Below are 19,226 nucleotides of genomic sequence, written 5' to 3' on the forward strand. Positions count from 1 at the left end.
GTCTCGCCATGTTACTTCTTGGTGTGGAAGTCCTCAAAGCTAAAACAACAGTCACCTCTTCTGTCCATTTGGGGTCACTTATGTGCAGCATTACACTGAAGTCACCATCCATCTGTTGCTCTCCACTTTTCATTCTGACTCGGACAGTTTCTGACACACTGACATCTCTTGTTGTCTCCCTCCCTCCCTCCCTCCCCGTCCATCATCTCTCACTATCTTCTTCCTCCTCCTTCTCCTCCCCACTTCTCTCCCTGTTTTTGTCTCGGTGTCCTGACTCCTCCCCTCATCAGCCTGGTGTCCACTCAGCCTCCCTCTGCTTCCCTTCATCAGACCAGTGTCTCTACTCAGCTCAGCCATCTCTATACCACTGACAGGACCAGCCTTTCACCTCAGTACAGGTAGGCTTGTTTAAGTCATAAGGATACAGAAAACATCAAATATCTCAGTTTAATGGAGTGACAAGTTGTTAGTGAGTTCACGTGTTGTTGATTTGTGCAGTAAAGAGTTAATTTGTAGAGAAAATAAAAGCTTTTTTGTTTTTACTGAAGACTGAATTGGTCAAATTAGGAATAAAATGCAATGAAATCAACATTTTTTGCTAAAATTTTACGAGTGAGATTTCCAGTGAAGTTACTTTTAATCAAATAACTAAAGTTTGTGCTATTTTACAAGAGGCCTTATAGCATAAAGGGACACTACCGGTATGTAAATAAATGTAATTTTTGAAGTAAACAACCTTGAAAAAGGTGCCGCTGCCGCTTTTAAAACACCACAAGTAAGCTCAAAGATGCTAAAACTATCCCAAAATAGTGTTTTTATAAATTACTTTCAGAAGCATTGCGATCAAACAATCCTCATCCGAGCCTGTTGGGTCGTTTGAGGTCACAACATGTGTGGTTACACAATTAAATGTCGGGAATTTCCTGTTTATCCAGCGCCCTCGTAGATTGCTGACTTTCTGTGTGAGATGACAACATTGCATGAAGCCATCACCATAAAAAGACTCAAAACCTCAGAGCTGACACGCAGAGTGTGTTGTGATCTCATTCTGTGTGGAGGTAGTCTGCTGCTGTGTCTGAGCCACAGCAGCAGGTACTTTGCATTTTACAATCATGAATGAACAGTCAAGGACGAGGAAACACTGAAAGCAGTGTGTCACAGCCGACTGGTACCTCTCCTTTTATAGGAATTGTTGCATCTAGCCTCAAGTGTTGCAGATGGCGTCTGTCTGCTGAGTAACACCGATCCAGAAGAGAGACGTTATATATACAGTGGATGAGAAACGTACACAACTGGCTCTGCTGTGTGCTTACAGAATGCCTTTCGGAGGAGGAAACAAGTGCGGCTGCTGCCAGAAAACCGTCTACTTCGCTGAGGAAGTGCAGTGCGAGGGGAAGAGCTGGCATAAATCCTGTTTTCTGTGCAGTAAGTATTAAAGTTTTCAGGTAATCTGCTTTATTCCCTCCTCTGACTCCCAGTGCATAAACAAGCCTGAAATCACAAGCGAGGTGCCGCGGTGGAATGCAGAGTATTTGGCGTCAGAGCAGGAAAGTGAGCAACTGCAGGTTTTCACTCGGACATCTCAGGCCTTATTAGGATCCAGTGGAAGCATGTGACACGTTGGTTTTCCTTATATGGCAGAGGAAGGTACACACACTCCCCCCGGCAGCACAGACGAGCGTTTATCTGAGCCAGCTTAACACACAGTGGGTATGCCACTTTCTTCTTTGAAATGTCACACATGGTTTGTGGCAATGTCACGGCTAAACATCTGTGGAAAGCGTGCCAAGAAGTGAGAGTCGTTCAGTGCTGCGCAGATGCTTGTGAACAAGTACATGTGCGTATTGGTATTTCTAATTGTTTTCCCTTGTTTGTTCTTTTTTATTGTAAGTGGTCTGTAAGAAGAACTTGGACAGCACAACAGTGGCCGTTCACGTGGATGAAATCTACTGCAAATCATGCTATGGCAAGAAATATGGGCCAAAAGGCTACGGCTTCGGAGGAGGAGCCGGCACTCTGAGTATGGACACAGGAGAAGGACTTGGAATCAAGCCTGAAGTGTGAGCAAAAGCTTCCTCCTGCTTTTACTGTATTAGGGGTGTTGATATTATTATTATTATTATTATGGACTACTGGGGCCCATATTCTGCATTTTTCTGATTATTGCCATCAGTGGGTTTTTGTGTCCAATTGCCGTCGTTGTAAAAAGTGGCCAAAAGTCAAACTTGAGTAAAAGTAAAGGTATCATGTTAAAATACTGCTTCCTAAAAGGGAAAATCACCCAAGTCTTAAAATATCTGATATTAATATTTACTTATATTTACATGTATGTATGTAAATGCTGTACTGGGGGTCGATTTATTATTGGCCTGGCTGATTATTCTATCAGATATTCAACATTTTACTGATCATCCAAAACAGTGTATGTTTGTTTTTCTATTGCAGATAAAATAAATTAATTTAAAAGGCTACTTTGGCTCATACAGCATGTAATCTGCAAAGTAACTAGTAACTAAAGTTATTAAATAAATGTAGTAGAGTAAAAAGTACAATATTTGCTTTCAAAATAGATAGAAATATAGTAAAAGCATAAAGTATAGTATAAAGTATCTTAGTATCAATACCCAAGTACAAATACCTCAAATATCTTGTATTTTAGTACAGTACTTGAGTAAATGTATCTAGTCGCATCCTGATGCAGCTTCCACTCTCTGTCTGTAGTCACCACTCTTTGGTCTTACTCAATGTCCCGCCAACAACAGTATCTGATTGGCTGCACATCACATGTAATAGCCAATCAAAACTGAATAATGTAAATCTGCAAAGTAACTGCCAACTAAAGTTATCAAATGAATGTAGAGGAGGGAAGTATAAAGTGACATTACTCAAGTTAAGTACCTCAAAATTGTACATCATTGGGTATTCTACATTTTGACGCCAAGATGTTCATTTTTACTATCAAATGGTTCCAATTCGGTTATTTGTCTCCTTGATTACTAATAATCGATAGCAGCCCTGAATAAAACATATCTGTCGATCCCTACGGTATAGCCAGATTAAAGATAATGTTTGAGTTTCCCTTTCTAAACTGACTGTAGTGCACAACAAAACCATTTCTACAAGTGCTGGATCAAAAGACTTAACAATCCAGCTTTCCTCCCACAGCTGACTTTCTTTTTTTGCCTTTCAGTCTTTTTTTAAAGCTGTTTTTTTCTTGACAGACAAGCTCCTCATCGCCCTACAACTAACACCAACGCCTCAAAGTTTGCCCAGAAAGCAGGGGGCTCAGATGTGTGTCCTCGATGTGGGAAAACAGTGTACGCAGCCGAGAAGGTCATCGGAGGAGGCAATGTAAGACCCACATACGGTATACGGTTATCGCAGTTCAGAAACTGTGCTTTAAATCCAGAATAAGCACGGGGATGTGTTGGTTTTGTGTATATTCTTGATATTGAACCACCTCTCGTCTCTCTCATCAGTCCTGGCATAAAGCCTGCTTTCGCTGTGCCAAGTGTGGCAAAGGACTGGAGTCCACGACTGTGGCTGATAGAGACGGAGAGATCTTCTGTAAAGGTCTGTGTCTGTTAACAAGAGCTGTTGATAATTCAATTAGCTGATGGGCAGAAACATGTATCAGCAGCTATTCTGATAATCAGACTTCATTCCCTTGGTCTAGTTCAAAAAAGTGAAGATTTGCTGACTCTCTTTGTCTTATGTGACATTAAATTAGATATTTGGACAGCTGGGCGGACAGAAAAAGCAATTTCAAGACGTCACCTTGGGCTCAGGAGAGTGTAATTGAAAATGTCATTTTCCTGATATCTAATAGACCAAATGATATATTTTTTAATTAATCTACTAAATGATAAATGGCTTGAAAAAAACATTAAAAAAAAAGAATAAATCTGAAATTATTGAGTAATAAATACTGCAAATAAATCAATATTGCATTATTGTAATGCAGTTCTTGCAGTTGTTTTGTGAGTAGTACGACTCTCAGTGCTTCAGATGTCAGTTCATGAGTTAACCTAGTAACATCTGACCCTCAGCCTGCAGAGAAGAAGCAGTTGCTCTAAACGATTCGAGACAGAGCCCCAAAATGTCGGCAGCCTCTCCGACCTTTTGCCATTTAGCGTATTTTGGTTCATATTTGAACAAGACTTCATGTTTGACAGCGACCTAGATTTAATAAACCAGCAGACAACCAAAGAAACCGCTCTGGGGCTCTGATACTGTGGCTCTGCAAATTGAGGTTTAATAAACCAATAAACCATATTTTGTGTAATTCAAACTCCAGACTGCTACCCAGTGTGTTTCTCAGCCTCCGTTATGTTTATTCACAGGTTGCTATGCGAAGAACTTCGGTCCAAAGGGATTCGGCTTCGGTCAGGGTGCAGGAGCTCTGGCTCATTCCCAGTAAGGCCTGAAGCATCGCCCTCCCCCCGGGACTGACATCTGCGCCCTGATATCCTCGCTTCCAAGATCCTGCAGTCAATATCCAGCCGATTTCACTCCGCCCTTTCACTCCAGCTACAGGCGAAGAGGAATCAAAGAGGCCTAAAACCACGCAGCTTCACCAGCAGATTTTGCTCCGTGTGTTGAATTTGGATTATGAAAACAAGATATCATGCTTAACATTTAATAACACACTGATTTCTAACTCTGTGTTGTTTGTGTGTGATCAGACTGGCTGCATTCTTAGAAGAAGAAAGAAAGAAATTAAGCTCTGCCGTTGCAACACTAAGAGACACTTGCACTGTAACAACTGAGTTTGGCAAATGTTGAATTTGGAAATCAACACGTTTAAAGACTGACAGCTGTGAAAAAAACAGCATCATGCTTCACTTTACGCTCAATAAAAAGGTCTTTGTTCTGCCTCACATGTCAAATCGTGTAGCTATGGTTTCAAGAAATGCTTCATTGGTAAGACACAAAATAAATATCAGGCAAAAACAAACAAAACTGATGGAATTTTTCTTCCCATTGCCCCGTGATACAAAATCTGGCATGCCTCACACAGCTGTCATTGTTTTGGTGGTTCTGCTCTGATGAAATCAGCGTGTATGTTTATGCAGTCTTGGGCGTGCTTTCTTATTCCTTGTAATCATCATCAAACAGAGCAAAATGCCTGCTGTTGTGGTGAACAAGGGAGTCGCAGTGCTCAGACCCGTCTCTGCCTGCACCGAGGAGGCACCATGACCGGAGTGCCAGGCAGCTGTGGCGGCGGGGACGTCTGTTTGTTTTGGCACCGACTACAACATGTGAGTCACATCAGTGGCAAAACTCTGAAATATCTGAAATCCTCCCAAAGATGAAAGTATTACACTGGGATCTGATCCTGAGCTTTCACATGCTGTGATTTATAATGACTTAGAGGAACAAAAATGTGCTTCACCTCAGACCTTGTAGAAATCTTAAAAATAGATGCATGTTTCCTCTGAATGGTCAGCCGTAAGGAAGAATATACCATGGACATGTATAGTTTTATTTCCTTCTGTCCTTCGCCCACCAGAGGGCAACAGAGTCAGTCAGTCAGTCAGATGAAATAATTCTCTATAATAATAATAATTTCCAAGAAGTCTTAACTTGATTTGTCTTGTTTTTGTGTTATTATCAAAAAAAGAAAATCTGTTGTGCACAGCAGGTCTGTGAAGCTTTGGATCTCTCCACATGTGTGTCGGGCTGCAGTACTTTCCAAAACTAAAGACACCAGAGAAAAGTGAAAGGAGTGTAAGGAGTGCAGTACAAAGTGTCTTTGTGTTCTCCAATGTAAGATGCAGGTGTCATTTTGTGGGGATACCGTAGGCAACTGGACTTGTTTCAGTTTCTTGAAGACGTTTCACCTCTCATCATCCAAGAGGCGTCTTCAGTTCTGACTAACTGGAGGGGAGCTGCAGGCTTTTAAACTCTGTGTGGGAGTGTCCCTACAGAGTCGTTAAGGACACGTGTGAGCTCTGAGTTTCAGAGTCGTTAGGGCCACTTGTGGGTCGTTGGTCAAACCGGCCTTCATGTGGGTTTCTGAAGCTAGGCGAGCCCAGATGTGTTTGGCTGTTAAGCTGTCTGGGGAGAGAACTCAGTACAGCATTGTAGGTGGGTGATAAGTAATGTCTCAGGCCACACAGTGTGGAAGTTGGTCCTGAATGCTGTCAGAGTTTAACAGCTCCGTCCTGCCCTGTATTAACTTGGAGCTCCCTAAAATATTGGTATTTCCACCAGGGGGCGGCACTTTGTGTCCAGTGACAGTGTGCTGTGTGCCTGATGCACATTCTTGTCGGCTCGGCTGGTTGACAATTCAAAACAGAGATGATTTTTTTTTTTCAAAATTACTGTTATTATTATTATTTTTACCCATTTGGGTAAAATACCATCTTTTTAGTGAGACCCATATTGGATTGGGGAAGTCTACATTTCAGTAACTCACTTTATAGCTTTATTAGCTTTAGCATTGGAGCAACAGCTGATAAACTCTGCTGGTGATCATTCAGCCAGCAAGAATCAGTGGTCACTAGCTGTAAATGAGCAGCCTGGATTTATCTATCAGTGTCTGAAAGCAAGGACTCATTACACATTTCAACAAAACATTGATATTAAATCCACCCTTATAATTGAAAATTGTATATGTTTCATATGAGAACTAGGTCAATTCAGTTTCATCAGACTTTATATTAACTTGACATTTTAAATTAAACCAAAAATATAAATGTACTTCACATGGTACAGCTGCAGTGAACATTTTACAGTTTTCTGTTCAAACCATCTACTTTACAGTGTCACATGTGAGAAACTACTGTACAGTAAACTGCTATAATACCCTGGCAGTCGCATATGAGTCAGTGTTTCCTAGAGACAGTCCAGTAATCACACGCAGCACTTTGTTAATCCTGCTGCCATATATACTGTGGAATTATAATCGGCTGCCTCGAGCCAGCAGCCTGGATCTCAGCGTCATAAATCAAATCAGCATCAGGGACTTTAAAGTCCTGACTCAGCAAGAGCAAAAGAACAGACCGGCAAATTTCAATAAACCCGACCGATGAGAGGAATAAGGCTATACAGCTACAGACGGTGCAAATGTAAGTATAATGCAGTATATCAGAAGGGTCCCATCCTTGGTGTGAGTTTGAACGTTGCACATTGACTATGAATATGAAACTAATAAATAGCAGGGTTGTTGGCCCAGCAGGTCACAGTCACTGTGGTCTCAAGAGGTTGACAGCTCGCCAGTTATCCCACTGAGCCGCCTGCTGCTCCTCTGTGAGCAGGAGAAAATGCAGCAGCAGCCACACATATGCTCCCACAAATGTAAAGCATGTGTTCAGTGTGAAGTGCGACAGTATTAAAATACTGTTTTTAATTAACTGCCAGAGTATACAAAAGGCACACAGGCTACATACTGAGGCTGCACAATCAACAAACTTTTATTAAAATCGAAATGTGGCCGATGGATTTTAGATTTTTGATAAAGTAGCGCTGCAGACCTAAAAACTTGTTCTCCAGATGTGAGAAGACATGTTTATTTGGTACAAACCCCAACAAATGTCACATCATCCTGATCATAATGGGTTTTGTGATGCAAAACCTGAATGACTGAGTGGAGGAACAATGCATGTTTCCATAGAGGAGGTCACACATTGATGTCAACTCAGGGAGATTTTGGAAAAAAATGTCCATCCATCCCTCCATTAGAGTTCAGAGACTTTAAAAACATTACGCCAAGGAGCACTGAAGCTGTGCCTCCTCTCCTAGTAACAAGCTCAACACACTTTCAACCACTGGTACCGCATCACGGTTGTTCGCCTCTGTGTACTGTATGTACAGAATATGATAATGTCAAAGTGATCCTGACCTTTGAACACTCAAATCTAATCAGTTCATCCGTGAGTCCAAGTGGACATTTGTGCCAAATTTGCAAATTTGTGGAAATTGCCTCCGGCCGTTTGAGATACCGTGTTCACAAGAATGGGACGCCATGAGATCACAGTGACCTTTGACCGTTCAGATCTAATCAGTTCATCCTTGAGTCCAAGCAGACACTTGTGCCAAATTTGCAAATTTGAAGAAATTCCCTCAAGGCAGTCTTGAGATATCCTGTTCACAAGAACAGGACGAGGAAGGAAGAGCCCATAAAATAAACAGGAGTTGAACCAAATGAGGGTCTACTACCACCGTACTCTTGATATTAAAGGAGACATTATGCTCATTTTCAGGTTCACAATTTAATTTTTCACCAATTAGTTGATCAACGGAATATAAATGCCAGCAGATAAATCACTTAATTGATTAGTTGTCAGCTATTAAATTAATCACCCATCAGTTCATCGATTCAGTTTGAGTAATTCTTCATGAAAAACAGTGATAATTCTCTGATTCCAGCTTCTTGAATGTAAATATGTTCTTGTTTCTTTACTCATCTATCACAGTAAACTGAAAATCTTTGGTTTAAGGACAAAACAAGGCATTTGAGGACGTCATCTTGGGCATTGGGAAGCACTGGAAAAACACCAAGACCATCTGACAAATACAATAAAATAGTTAATAAATAAATAAATAAATAAATAAAGTCCACAAGAGGAATAAATTACACAACATCAACAGCTGCCCAATATTTTATTCACAGCGACTGAGAATACGGCCATAGCAGCGCATTACCCACAGTGGTTGGCACGAAACTGACGACAGGAATGCTTATTTTACATTCTCAAGTGACATCCACAGAAAACAACAGTCTCAAAACATCTTAAATAAACAGCGTCTCTCCAGATAATGGTCCAGCAAGGGAGTTCACAGCGTTGATAAAGATGCTGCTCGCATCACAAACCAACAGAAGCTGCTGTGGAGACTTTCGGAGCCTGAACAACTCACCAAGACTCTTTTGCTTCTGTCTTCAATTTGTCACACATCTGCATGGACCCAGTTCCAACTTTTTTACAATCTCAGTCCAATCTTTTACAGGACTGCTGAGGCAGTGACTCACACACACACACACACTGTTGAAATATTCATGCACAAAAGCTTCAAACAGGACCAGACCCTTGACAACCGTCCCAGTGTTGCCAGTGTAGCGACTTTCACAAGCATTTAATGATTGTTTTTGAAAAAGTTCCCGGAGACGGATCGAGCTGCCAAATTAGTGCTGGAACTGACGATTATTTTCATTAATCTGCTGATTATGAATAATGAATTGTCCTGCAGGACTTTTTTTTTGTCAGAGGCTATTTGCTCAAGCGACTGCACAGCCTGCAAAATGTCAAAACATGGCGAATGAACGGCCATCGCCACACAGAGAAAAGCATCCTATCCTAACAGAGTCATTAATACTGCAGTCGTTGGACTTGTTCTGGCAGCGCTTGTGGTCCAGCAAAACTGTTCATTTATATTCCCACCACTCGGCTCTACGGAGGGTGGTGTCGGTCGGCCTGCTGCTTTGTTTGAGATCAAAGCTGCTGTGTCACTGACAAGTGTTACCAGGCATGTGACTAACCTTCAAACCTGACTCCTAAGTGTGTGCCGCTGCTGTGCAAGCTGAAGACTATGACATCTGTAACACAAACCAGACAAGAGATTGTGGATTCATTTAAGCACTTACTGTCGTTGCATTCACTGAGGTCTCAGAAGGCAGACACATTCATCTGTGTTTACGGTGACAAATACGAAGCCTGCACACAAACACAAGCTGGGACCCAGTATGAAAGAGTGGCAGCATCACATGGAGCTGCAGTTTGTCTATGTTTAGTCGGAAGGCCTTTGCTAAATGTATACTGGAAACTGCATTCCTGCCCTAAAACCTCGGCTTAGCATTGTCTGCAGCTATTATCCTAATCAGACCGAGGGGGGCCCTGCCGTCTCAAGGGGGCGCAGCCAGTCTCCAGCATCAGTCTTGGTAGCCAGACAACATCTCAGTAAATCATTGACAGTAACAAGACAAACTGTCTGGATGTGGCTGCTTGAAGTTTGCAAAAAGAAGTCTAACTTTTTTGTACACAGCAGCTGCAAAGATGCTACTCAGCGCTTCAAACAGTTTAAAAAGAGAAGACAACAGAGCAACAACTGACTGAAAACTGCTGAAGTGAAAGTCGACAAGGAAGTTGTTAATCCTGCTCTGGCACGCCGGAAAGATCACACACATTATTATAAAGAAGCAGAGAGCCCGTGATCTGTCAACACAACACAAGCATCACAGTCACTATTATCCTGAGACCAACCCCTCTCCAGGGTGTGTGTGTGTGTGTGTGTGTGTGTGTGTGTGTGTGTGTGTGTGTGTGTGTGTGTGTGTGTGTGTGTGTGTGTGTGTGTGTTTCTATTCTTGTGATAGAGAGGAGGGACAAAGGGGAGCAGGAGATAAATATCCTGGTACTTTCTTCTCTCCATCACTTTGTGTCTGTCTGCCTCCACAGCATCAACACAGAAAGGTAAGAGTCTCTGCTGCATTGAATCAATTAAACTCAGAGTGTGGTGGTTTGATCTGAGAGCTGAGTTTTACTTTTCACCGTTTGATCAATAAGATTATCCATTGAATAAAACACTGGAGTTTGGAGTCAAAGTCTTTACATTTAGGGCTGCAACTGACAATTAGTGTCAATATTGATTCTTCTACTAATTATTTTCTTGATTAATCAAGTCAAATAGCAGTTTTTCTAGTTCTGAGAATTTGTGGTGAGGTCTTAAAATGTCTAGTGTCTGCCCGATGGTCCAACACCCAAAAATATGCAATTTAACACCACAGAAGATAAAGAAACTCAGCAAAATTTCACATTTGACAATGTTTTTTTTTTTGCAATTTTTACTTCACTATTGATCAATTCTTATAATAGTTGCTAATCAATTTAATGTTGATTAATCAACTCATCCTTTCAGTTCTAATTACATTGAAAAGGTTTAAATGGAAATAATGTCGCTACAACCATGAAGACTAACTGTTATTCAAATTTAATCTAAAAAATGTAACTGTAGACTATTAAGTGGGCGATAAGGATAAAACCATCTATCAACTACATGTTTATTATATCGTAGTATTGATAATATTATAACAACAGTTATAAACATTCCAGCTTTTAAATTGCGAAATGATGTTGCTTCTCTTTGTCTTACGTGGTAGTAAAATTAATATCTTAAAATTAATGTTGGTTAGACAAATCAAGCAATGTGATATCTTACTGACCAAAATGACTGATCAAGAGAATAAACATCATATTAATCAGCAATGAAAATAATTGTGATTGTTACGCATATTATTTCCATCATCCTGCCTCTATGATATTTATTAATGGGCCGGCTGCTTCTGATCAGTGCTGTTCTGAGAAATGGGAACCCTGTCTGTATTTGTGTCTTCATCCAGTGGGAAAGTGGGTGTGAAAGCAGGAAATGTTATCTTTCTGGAACTTGTGCCTTGCGTGCTTCTCCCCGTCAGTCATCACTTTGCTTTCTGGCAGAGAAGCGTGCCATCGGCACCGAGAGGTGACCGGATGATTTGGTCCAGCAGGCCTTTCTATGAGGATGACATAAAAGTGCCACATAAACAAAACAAAACAAAAAAGACTGGTCATGTGAGAAGTCACATCCTTTAATGGATTCATATATAGCTCACAAATCATTGGCAGAGAATATGAAGGAATGGTGTAACAATTAACCCTAGATGGCAGTCCTTATAAAGACCAATATAACCATATGTATGCTCTATTTTTCCACTCTTGTAACACTACACGGTCGACTGTAGAGGAATGTTTCTATGTTGGAGCTAAAAGGGAAACCTTAGTTAAGACCAGTTGGGGCTGTGGACCCAAGTGGTCCCCACGGCCGAGCGCTTCAGAGACAAAAAGGTTTTATTTTTGTCTTCCAGGGGGAGTTGAAATAGCCAAGATGCCTGAGAAAGCGTAAGTGTATTGTGTTTCTGTTATTGTTTCCATCTGCTAATCAGAGTATCAGTTTCATACAGTAAATTCATTCACATAATGAAATATAGCATGGCAGCTTTCACAGACAATTCATTAAGATTTTTCCATCTGGAACTGAATGCTCATTCTACATGTCCTGTTGTGTCCTTTCTTTATTTTCAACCCACAGACTGGAGGTAAGATTTCACAAGACACAACTCATCAAGAAATCAACACTTGGTTACCAAAATGTCACACTAAGTTAAAAACATTATCCTTTTTGCAGAGGAAACCTAAAATCTCAGCGTCACGCAAGCTCATGCTGAAGGTGAGTCCTCCGTCTAAACAGAGTGTGTCTTCATTCAGAAAGACAGTGAATCTAACTGTTTGATTCACTTTGTGTGTCTTCTTTCAGAGCTTGATGGTCGCCAAGGCCAAAGAGGACTTGGAGCAGGAGATGGAAGAAAAAGAGGAGCAGAAGGAAAAGTACCTGGAAGAGAAATCTCCCCCTCTACAGACCAGTGGCATGTCCTTAGCAGAGCTGCAGGTATTATTTGATATTAATGGCGGGGTGTTTATATTTGCAAATTAAAAAAAAATCTTCCATATGCTCACTGAAATAATGTTGCTAAACATCTCAGGAGGTAAGAAGGTTAAAAGGTCCCATATGTTCTCTCTTTTGTGATTAAACACCGCTGCCTCCAATGTAACCAAGGGTCTTTGGTTTGCCTAACAAACACCGACAACTGCTGCTTCACGGCAGCTCTGACGGGAAAAGGCACTTTTTTATGCTCTATGCTTTATGCTGTGGCGCCCAACCCTAGTTGTGATGTCACAACTATCCAGTGGCACCACTTTAGCAATGCCTCTCACTGGCAAAAAAAAGCCATGAGAGCTGATGTGGAAACTTGTTATGAACTGTCTGCTCAGGCCTGCAAGAGCTGACCAATCAGGTCGCCTGGGCTTTTCAGGAGGTGGTTTCTTAAAGAGACACGCACTAAAATGTAGCATTCAGGCAGGGATGAATAGAGGCACTGCAGCAATGGACAGTATGAGAAAAATGCGAGACGCTGTTTAAGCGAGTAAACGTTTTTCCTTTAACATCCAGTTCCTTTTATTTTCTATACAGACATTATGTCAAGAGCTGCTTGCCAAAATAGATGTGGTGGACGAGGAGCGGTATGATATCGAAGCCAAAGTCCTGCACAACAACAGAGAGGTAACTGAAGGAAGACAACAACAACACCAAAAAAATAAACCGAAGCTTGAAGTTGCAACAGCACACTGATGTAGTCCTACAAGTACCGTGTGTCCAAACACATAAAGTGTAGCTATTACTTCCTGGGTCAAATGACTTTCTCTCCACTTTCTCCTCAGATCAAAGACCTAAATATCAAGGTACTGGACCTGCGAGGGAAGTTCAAGAGACCCAGCCTGAGAAGGGTGAGGGTCTCTGCCGACGCAATCCTGCGCTCGCTACTGGGCTCCAAACACAAGGTCTCTTTGGACCTGCGAGCTAATCTGAAATCAGTCAAGAAGGAGGATGTAGAAAAGGTGAGTTCAGGAAAAATAAGAACAAAATACAGACAAAGATGAGGTGATGCTTTTGGCCAGAAGACAATGACAATCCTGATTTTTTTTCCCACACAAGCTGTGGCAGAGCTGTTGGCCATGGTGATAAGTTATGTTTGAACTTTAAGACTTTGGCTGTCCATTTAAGGGTGACAGCGACTGCCAAGGTGTGGAACTGATTAGTCAACCTTATTTGTCTGCCAATACATAAAAAAACATCTGGCGCCTATATCACAAGAGTGACTCTCTGTCTCTGTCTTTGCAGGAGAAGACGGTGGAGGTGAGTGACTGGAGGAAGAATGTGGAGGCCATGTCGGGCATGGAGGGCCGCAAGAAGATGTTTGACGCAGCTAACCAGTGAAGGGTCCATCCATAAATCCACAAACTGTTGAGTACTCCAGAGGGTCACAGAGACTTCTTTGGTATTTTATATTCAGTACATTTTCCCTGTAAACACCCACATTTTCTGTGTGTTTTGTTTCATTCTCACTGAAATAAACACAGCATATGCAGTCTCCATTTTTGGTTGTAGTTTGTTTTTGAATACTGAGAGAAGAACAGCTTTGCATTCATATAGATCAACCAGCTGTTCTGATCTAATGTCAGTAGATTTAAAGGTATATTACGCAATTTCTGCCTGTTAGGGGGGCATTCTATCAAAACAAAAGAAAAGATGTTTTCATCCTGGAGGAATAAACACCCGGTGTCACTTCAGTTACTTACCAACAGGAGGAGAGCTCAGAGATTGCGTTCTAACTTTTGGGATTAAAAAGCGGATTTATCTTCAGTCCCGTTTATCAACCCGACTGCAACAGCAATCCGCAAAGGTGACCTCCGCTGTCGGGTGTTTGTGCGGCCTACTGTAATGTCGCCTGCTGACTGGAGCTGGAGGGGAAATGTTTACTTTATCATCGTAACGTTACAGCAAGCAAAGAGGAAAAAGGAGAGAGAACTCTCTCTCTGGTGAGTGCTGAATTCATTGAGAGTTGACCTGATTTCAGACGCACTGACACACACACACCCTCGATGTGGCTGTTGCTTGCTAGCATACGGCTAATGTACAGTAAAGTCACATGGCTGTTTGGACCGAACAAACACTTGCACAAGTAATGCGAGGTGAAAATGTGCTTTGCTGGTGGTGAGCACACCATTAACCAACCACCATTGCAGATGAAAATCAATCCACGTTCGCAGATGAGGTAATGTAGCAGGTGCCAAGCATGCTTGACTCATCTGCAGGTCAACGAGCAGACCTGCAGATAAGTCACACTGAATACGTAAGCTGACACCAGCAGTTGCATTACGCTGGCCTACCTGTTTGGTGAAGTAAAGCAGTGTTAGCTGGCATCTGGGTGGGGGAATGAACCTTTTGGAAAGTTTGTCAACAGGACAGGACTTTTGGCCTGAAGACAATAACACAACTCTGATTCAATCCTGCACAAGGTGCAGCTGTGGCAGAGACGTTTCCCATGGTGATAACTTTGGTTCACACGTCATGGCTTTGGCTTATGTCCATGTAAATGGTGAATGCCAAGTGTCAACTGATCAATCACTTTCTCTTAGCTTGCAAAACAAGAGGAAACCTCTGGTGCAAAGGTCAAAATATCATATGATATTTAAGAATTTAGATTTATGCATATTGTTTGCATACTGAGCACCTGTGGTTCTCTCCAAGGGTCGACTGATATGGCTTTTTCAGAGGCATAAAGATGTTAGAAGAAAATGTTACAATTTGGTACAAGATGAGGGCCCAAATGCAGCAAACACCCGGGAGGCAGGATTAAGAAACAAAAGGCGAGCTTTAATAACTCAAGCTGAGGATAAACCACAATCCAAGAAGTACAAAATGCATAAATACAAAGTAGCAAACAAAAAAACTTACACAAAGTACAAACCAAGAGTAAAGTACAAATCAAAAGCAAAGTTCAAACCAGTGATCACGAAAGCTAAGAAACATAAAGGAACAAAAACCAGAAACATACCACGGGAAGACACTGGAGATCATACGAGTGAGAAACACAGGGTGACAACACAGGACCAACTGACAAAGACAAGAGGGATCACCAAGACTATACACACACACACACTAACGAGGGGATGAGGTACAGGTGGAGTGAGGCGGGGAAAGGACAGGTGAGGGAAAGGAACCGAAAACACAGGAAAGAGGGAAAATCACACAGAGGGAGGAAGAGGAGCAACACGCAACACATAAGGGCACAATTTCAAAATAAAACAGGAAACAAGAGAACAAGATGAGTGTCAAAGTACCAAGAGATGCTTTGGGTGCCTCCAGTTTTCTTTTCTGCCACAAGGTGGGAGTATCAGCTCAGAGTCTCCTCACTGAGGAAGCAGGAGCCTTTCCAACAAACTCTGTCTCAGTTTGGCAACATAACATCAAAAACATGAATCAGAGTATTATTTGTCAAACTAAACATACTGCTGATGGAGAAGGGTGTATTAACGACAGATCGTATTAATACTTAAACTTGTTTGAGCTGAAGATCCCTGTCAGGACCTGTGCCATGTCAGGATTACAGAGGATTATAGTTTGCTTTAGTTGACTCAAGTGCCAGGCGGGTGGGGTTTTTCTAACAATAAAATCAAATGAAATTGCCAGGAACCGCTTTGATTGCCTGACTTCCAAATGATTCCTTACAGATTTAACGTTGCAGCCCTTTCAACGGATGTTTGTAAAGTATCCGGAGGCCGAAACGTTCAACAGAACATTATCTTATTCAGGTGTTGTATTGAGGGATTTAAAATCTCTAATATGAAAGTTGTCGACCTCTCCTGCCTCTGAATGAACTCTCTGTGGAGTGTTTCTTTTAACGTTCATGTTGTTTTGAGAACTCACTGATTCGAATAATCTGTTCAATATCAGCCAGACGATAACTCGTTCTTCATCCTGCAAAAGACCACATGTGCCAAACTGCTGATTGACAGGACTAAAATAAGGAAATGATTTTATGATTAAAAAGTGGATTTATCTTCACTCCCGTTTATCAACCTGACTGCAAAAGCAATCCGCAAAGGTGACCTCGGCTGTCGGGTGTTTGTGCGGCCTACTGTAATGTCGACTGCTGACTGGAGCTGGAGGGGAAATGTTGCTTACTTCAACGTAACGTTACAGCGAGCGAAGAGCAAAAAGAAGAGAGAGAACCAGAGTCTCTGGTGAGTGCTGAATTCATTGAGAGTTGACCTTCAGACGCACTGACACACACACACTCTCGATGCGGCTGTTGCCTGCTAGCATACGGCTAATGTACGGTAAAGTCACATGGCTGTTTGGGTCGAACAAACACTTGCACAAGTAATGCAAGGTGAAAATGTGCTTTGCTGGTGGTGAACACACCGTTAACCAACCGCCATTGCAGATGAAAATCAATGCTTGGCTCATCTTATAGTTTGCTTTTGTTGGATCAGGCGCCAGGCGGGTGGGGTTTTTATAACAATAAAATCAAATGAAATTACCAGGAACTGCTTTGATTGTCTGACTTCCACATAATTCCTTACAGATTTAATGTTGTTGTTGTTCTATATCAGCCAGACGATAACTCGCTCTTCATCCTGCAAAAGACAAGATGTGCCAAACGGCTGATTGACAGAACTAAAACAAGGAAATGTTTTTATTAGTGTGTGACTTCCCCCTTCTTCCTAACATGGATTGCAAACATGTTAAAACAAATAAAATTGATCTGTTGACCCCGTGTGTCAAACACTGCAGGCTTTACAGCGTGAAAAACACACTCCAGCTGTCTTGTATGTAAACATCCATAGGGCAAAACCAAGCTCAAATATTTGACAGAATTGTCATTCAAAGGCAACGTGATGGTTTTGACCTCTAAGTTATAGGCTACACACATATACATGTACATGTTTTTACTACAAGAGAGAGAAAGCAGTTTGTACAGGTTTGGCATCTTTTCTGAATAAAACTGAAGTTTTAGCTCAGATACCCTTGAAATAAAACTTAAGTTGTTGTTTTTTTGTTATTGTACACATATACACAATATACAACTAGTACATACACAGTGGCTGCAGGTACACTCTGTTGCATTGTTGAGCCTTTCCAAACACCATCACACATTACATGGACTACACTGAACAGGGTCTGACAAAGGGTATCCATGTCATACTGATACCATGAGGTGTATCTGATGTCACTGTGTTTCTCCTAGAACAGCATTTCAACTTAAACTGAGTGAAACAGCAACAAAAAAACTGCGTCTTGAGTGAGCTATTGTGGTTCAGTGGGTTATGTATGACATTCTGTCTCTGTGTAGCGTGTTCACTTGCGCAAAGCTAGACAGCCAGTTAACATCCAAATGTCCTCCAATAAACACACAAGGCTTGACTTTTCTTGGTTTTACTTGAAGACTTGTATCCACATTTGCTTTGTTTGTGAAAAGACACATGATTTCCGAGGCAGAAGCGCGACAGATTCAGATTCAGATTCAGATTCAGAGTGTGCGTGACTGCATCAACCTGTGACCAGTAGGTGGCAGCACAGTACATGAACTATTACAGATAAATCGTAAATTGTTTTTAACCTTTTAACTTATGAAGCCCACTTTTTTAAGCTTTTATAATCTTTAACTTAGTGAAATTATTTATTAACTTAACTTAAAGGCAGCACACTCTGTTTGGTTAGGTTTAGGCAACACAAATACTCGCTTAGGTACAGAAAAACATGGACTTTTACACCGTTAAACACCAGTTGAAGCTCCTCCCAGGTCTGTATTTTTTTCGGGTCTTTTCCCTGTGTTGCTAAGCTATGACATTACAAAAACGTGATCGGTCAGTTTCAGGATTCATTAATAGCTTTTAGATGTTTCTGATACCCCGATACAAATGATTTTATTTATTAACTGTGTCAAATAAAATCAAAGGCTAAGGTTAAACGTGATGTTTACTCTTTAATTAAGTAAATGATCGAGTGAGTGAGTACAGACTATAACAGATGCTTCACATCTTGGAAAAACCTAATGAAACAACTCATATACAATTCTTTATTTAACCTGATGTGCTCTCTGCCCTGCAGACAGTCGTCTTTATGCAACACGTAATCCTTATTGTTGAGCCCTGACTTGAGATTTGACTTGACAGCAAAAACACTCTCGTTTAATGCAGTTAAATCGTCCAGTATCGCAGTAATTAAGACAAAGTAAATGACACCTCATTTAGAAACCTGAAACACTTGTTCCTGACATGCATTTTACCTCAATTTATGTGACTTGGCTTTGACTGGCCCCCAATGACGTGAGACCTAGCTTGGGACTTGCTTTGACACGACTCCTGCCAGCTGTTTTGAGACGTCATTGATCTGTTTGTAAAGGAAGAGCCAGGGTAGAGGCGGAGGGGGATCTGTATTCCCCCAGCCCCACATACAGAATCACATTTTGTTTGTTGGCTTCGGTTCACCTGAGACATGATCTAATGACACATAATTCTGACTGTTGGGTCAAATACGACATGAACAGCAAACACTGGGAGTATCAAAGCACTTGGCATTGTCATGAAGGGTGTTGTTGATAACGTGTCAATGCATGTGAGGACTGGGGGCAGGCAAAGCTTAACGAAGTGGTGCGGGAGATGGCGCCGGCGAAGGGAGTGAATCTTATTTTCGTTTTTCTCTTGGCAAACCGTTCTGGGAATAATACTCGAACTATAATTTGATTGCGTAACACTTCCAGTTCAGGGGATACATTAATGCTGTTGTATAATACTGAAAATTTAAACGTTTGTGATGAATTGATCAGCAGCAAGTAGTCAAAATAATGTGTT

At 41.4% G+C, this 19,226-nt stretch overlaps 2 protein-coding genes across 2 annotated transcripts; both read left to right on the forward strand.

Moving 5' to 3' along the window:
• The first annotated feature begins 285 nt into the window (after window positions 1-285).
• csrp1b (cysteine and glycine-rich protein 1b) lies at window positions 286-4,880 on the forward strand. The gene is made up of 6 exons (XM_084349831.1): window positions 286-398; window positions 1,316-1,425; window positions 1,892-2,060; window positions 3,222-3,351; window positions 3,480-3,573; window positions 4,344-4,880. Exons 2-6 carry the CDS (start codon window positions 1,317-1,319, stop codon window positions 4,418-4,420), a joined length of 579 nt encoding a protein of 192 aa, XP_084205957.1. The 5' UTR covers window positions 286-398; window position 1,316; the 3' UTR covers window positions 4,421-4,880.
• Window positions 4,881-12,153: 7,273 nt separating this feature from the next.
• Window positions 12,154-13,957, forward strand: tnni1b (troponin I type 1b (skeletal, slow)). Its single transcript, XM_084349163.1, has 5 exons — window positions 12,154-12,198; window positions 12,286-12,417; window positions 13,000-13,089; window positions 13,248-13,424; window positions 13,708-13,957. Exons 1-5 carry the CDS (start codon window positions 12,190-12,192, stop codon window positions 13,801-13,803), a joined length of 504 nt encoding a protein of 167 aa, XP_084205289.1. The 5' UTR covers window positions 12,154-12,189; the 3' UTR covers window positions 13,804-13,957.
• The last annotated feature ends 5,269 nt before the right edge of the window (window positions 13,958-19,226 follow it).

Source organism: Pagrus pagrus (genome assembly GCF_965226575.1).
Source record: "Pagrus pagrus genome assembly, chromosome: 3".
Taxonomy (NCBI): Eukaryota; Metazoa; Chordata; class Actinopteri; order Spariformes; family Sparidae; genus Pagrus; species Pagrus pagrus.

What these genes read in the sequence shown, in the direction of transcription:
- csrp1b (XM_084349831.1), top strand. Translation starts at nt 1,317, where the DNA reads ATGCCTTTCGGAGGAGGAAACAAGTGCGGCTGCTGCCAGAAAACCGTC. An exon ending in TAAATCCTGTTTTCTGTGCA is followed by an intron (nt 1,426 to 1,891) that starts GTAAGTATTAAA and finishes TTTTATTGTAAG; the next exon opens with TGGTCTGTAAGAAGAACTTG. An exon ending in CTTGGAATCAAGCCTGAAGT is followed by an intron (nt 2,061 to 3,221) that starts GTGAGCAAAAGC and finishes TTTTCTTGACAG; the next exon opens with ACAAGCTCCTCATCGCCCTA.
- tnni1b (XM_084349163.1), top strand. An exon ending in TGTCCTTAGCAGAGCTGCAG is followed by an intron (nt 12,418 to 12,999) that starts GTATTATTTGAT and finishes TTTTCTATACAG; the next exon opens with ACATTATGTCAAGAGCTGCT. An exon ending in AGAAGGAGGATGTAGAAAAG is followed by an intron (nt 13,425 to 13,707) that starts GTGAGTTCAGGA and finishes CTGTCTTTGCAG; the next exon opens with GAGAAGACGGTGGAGGTGAG.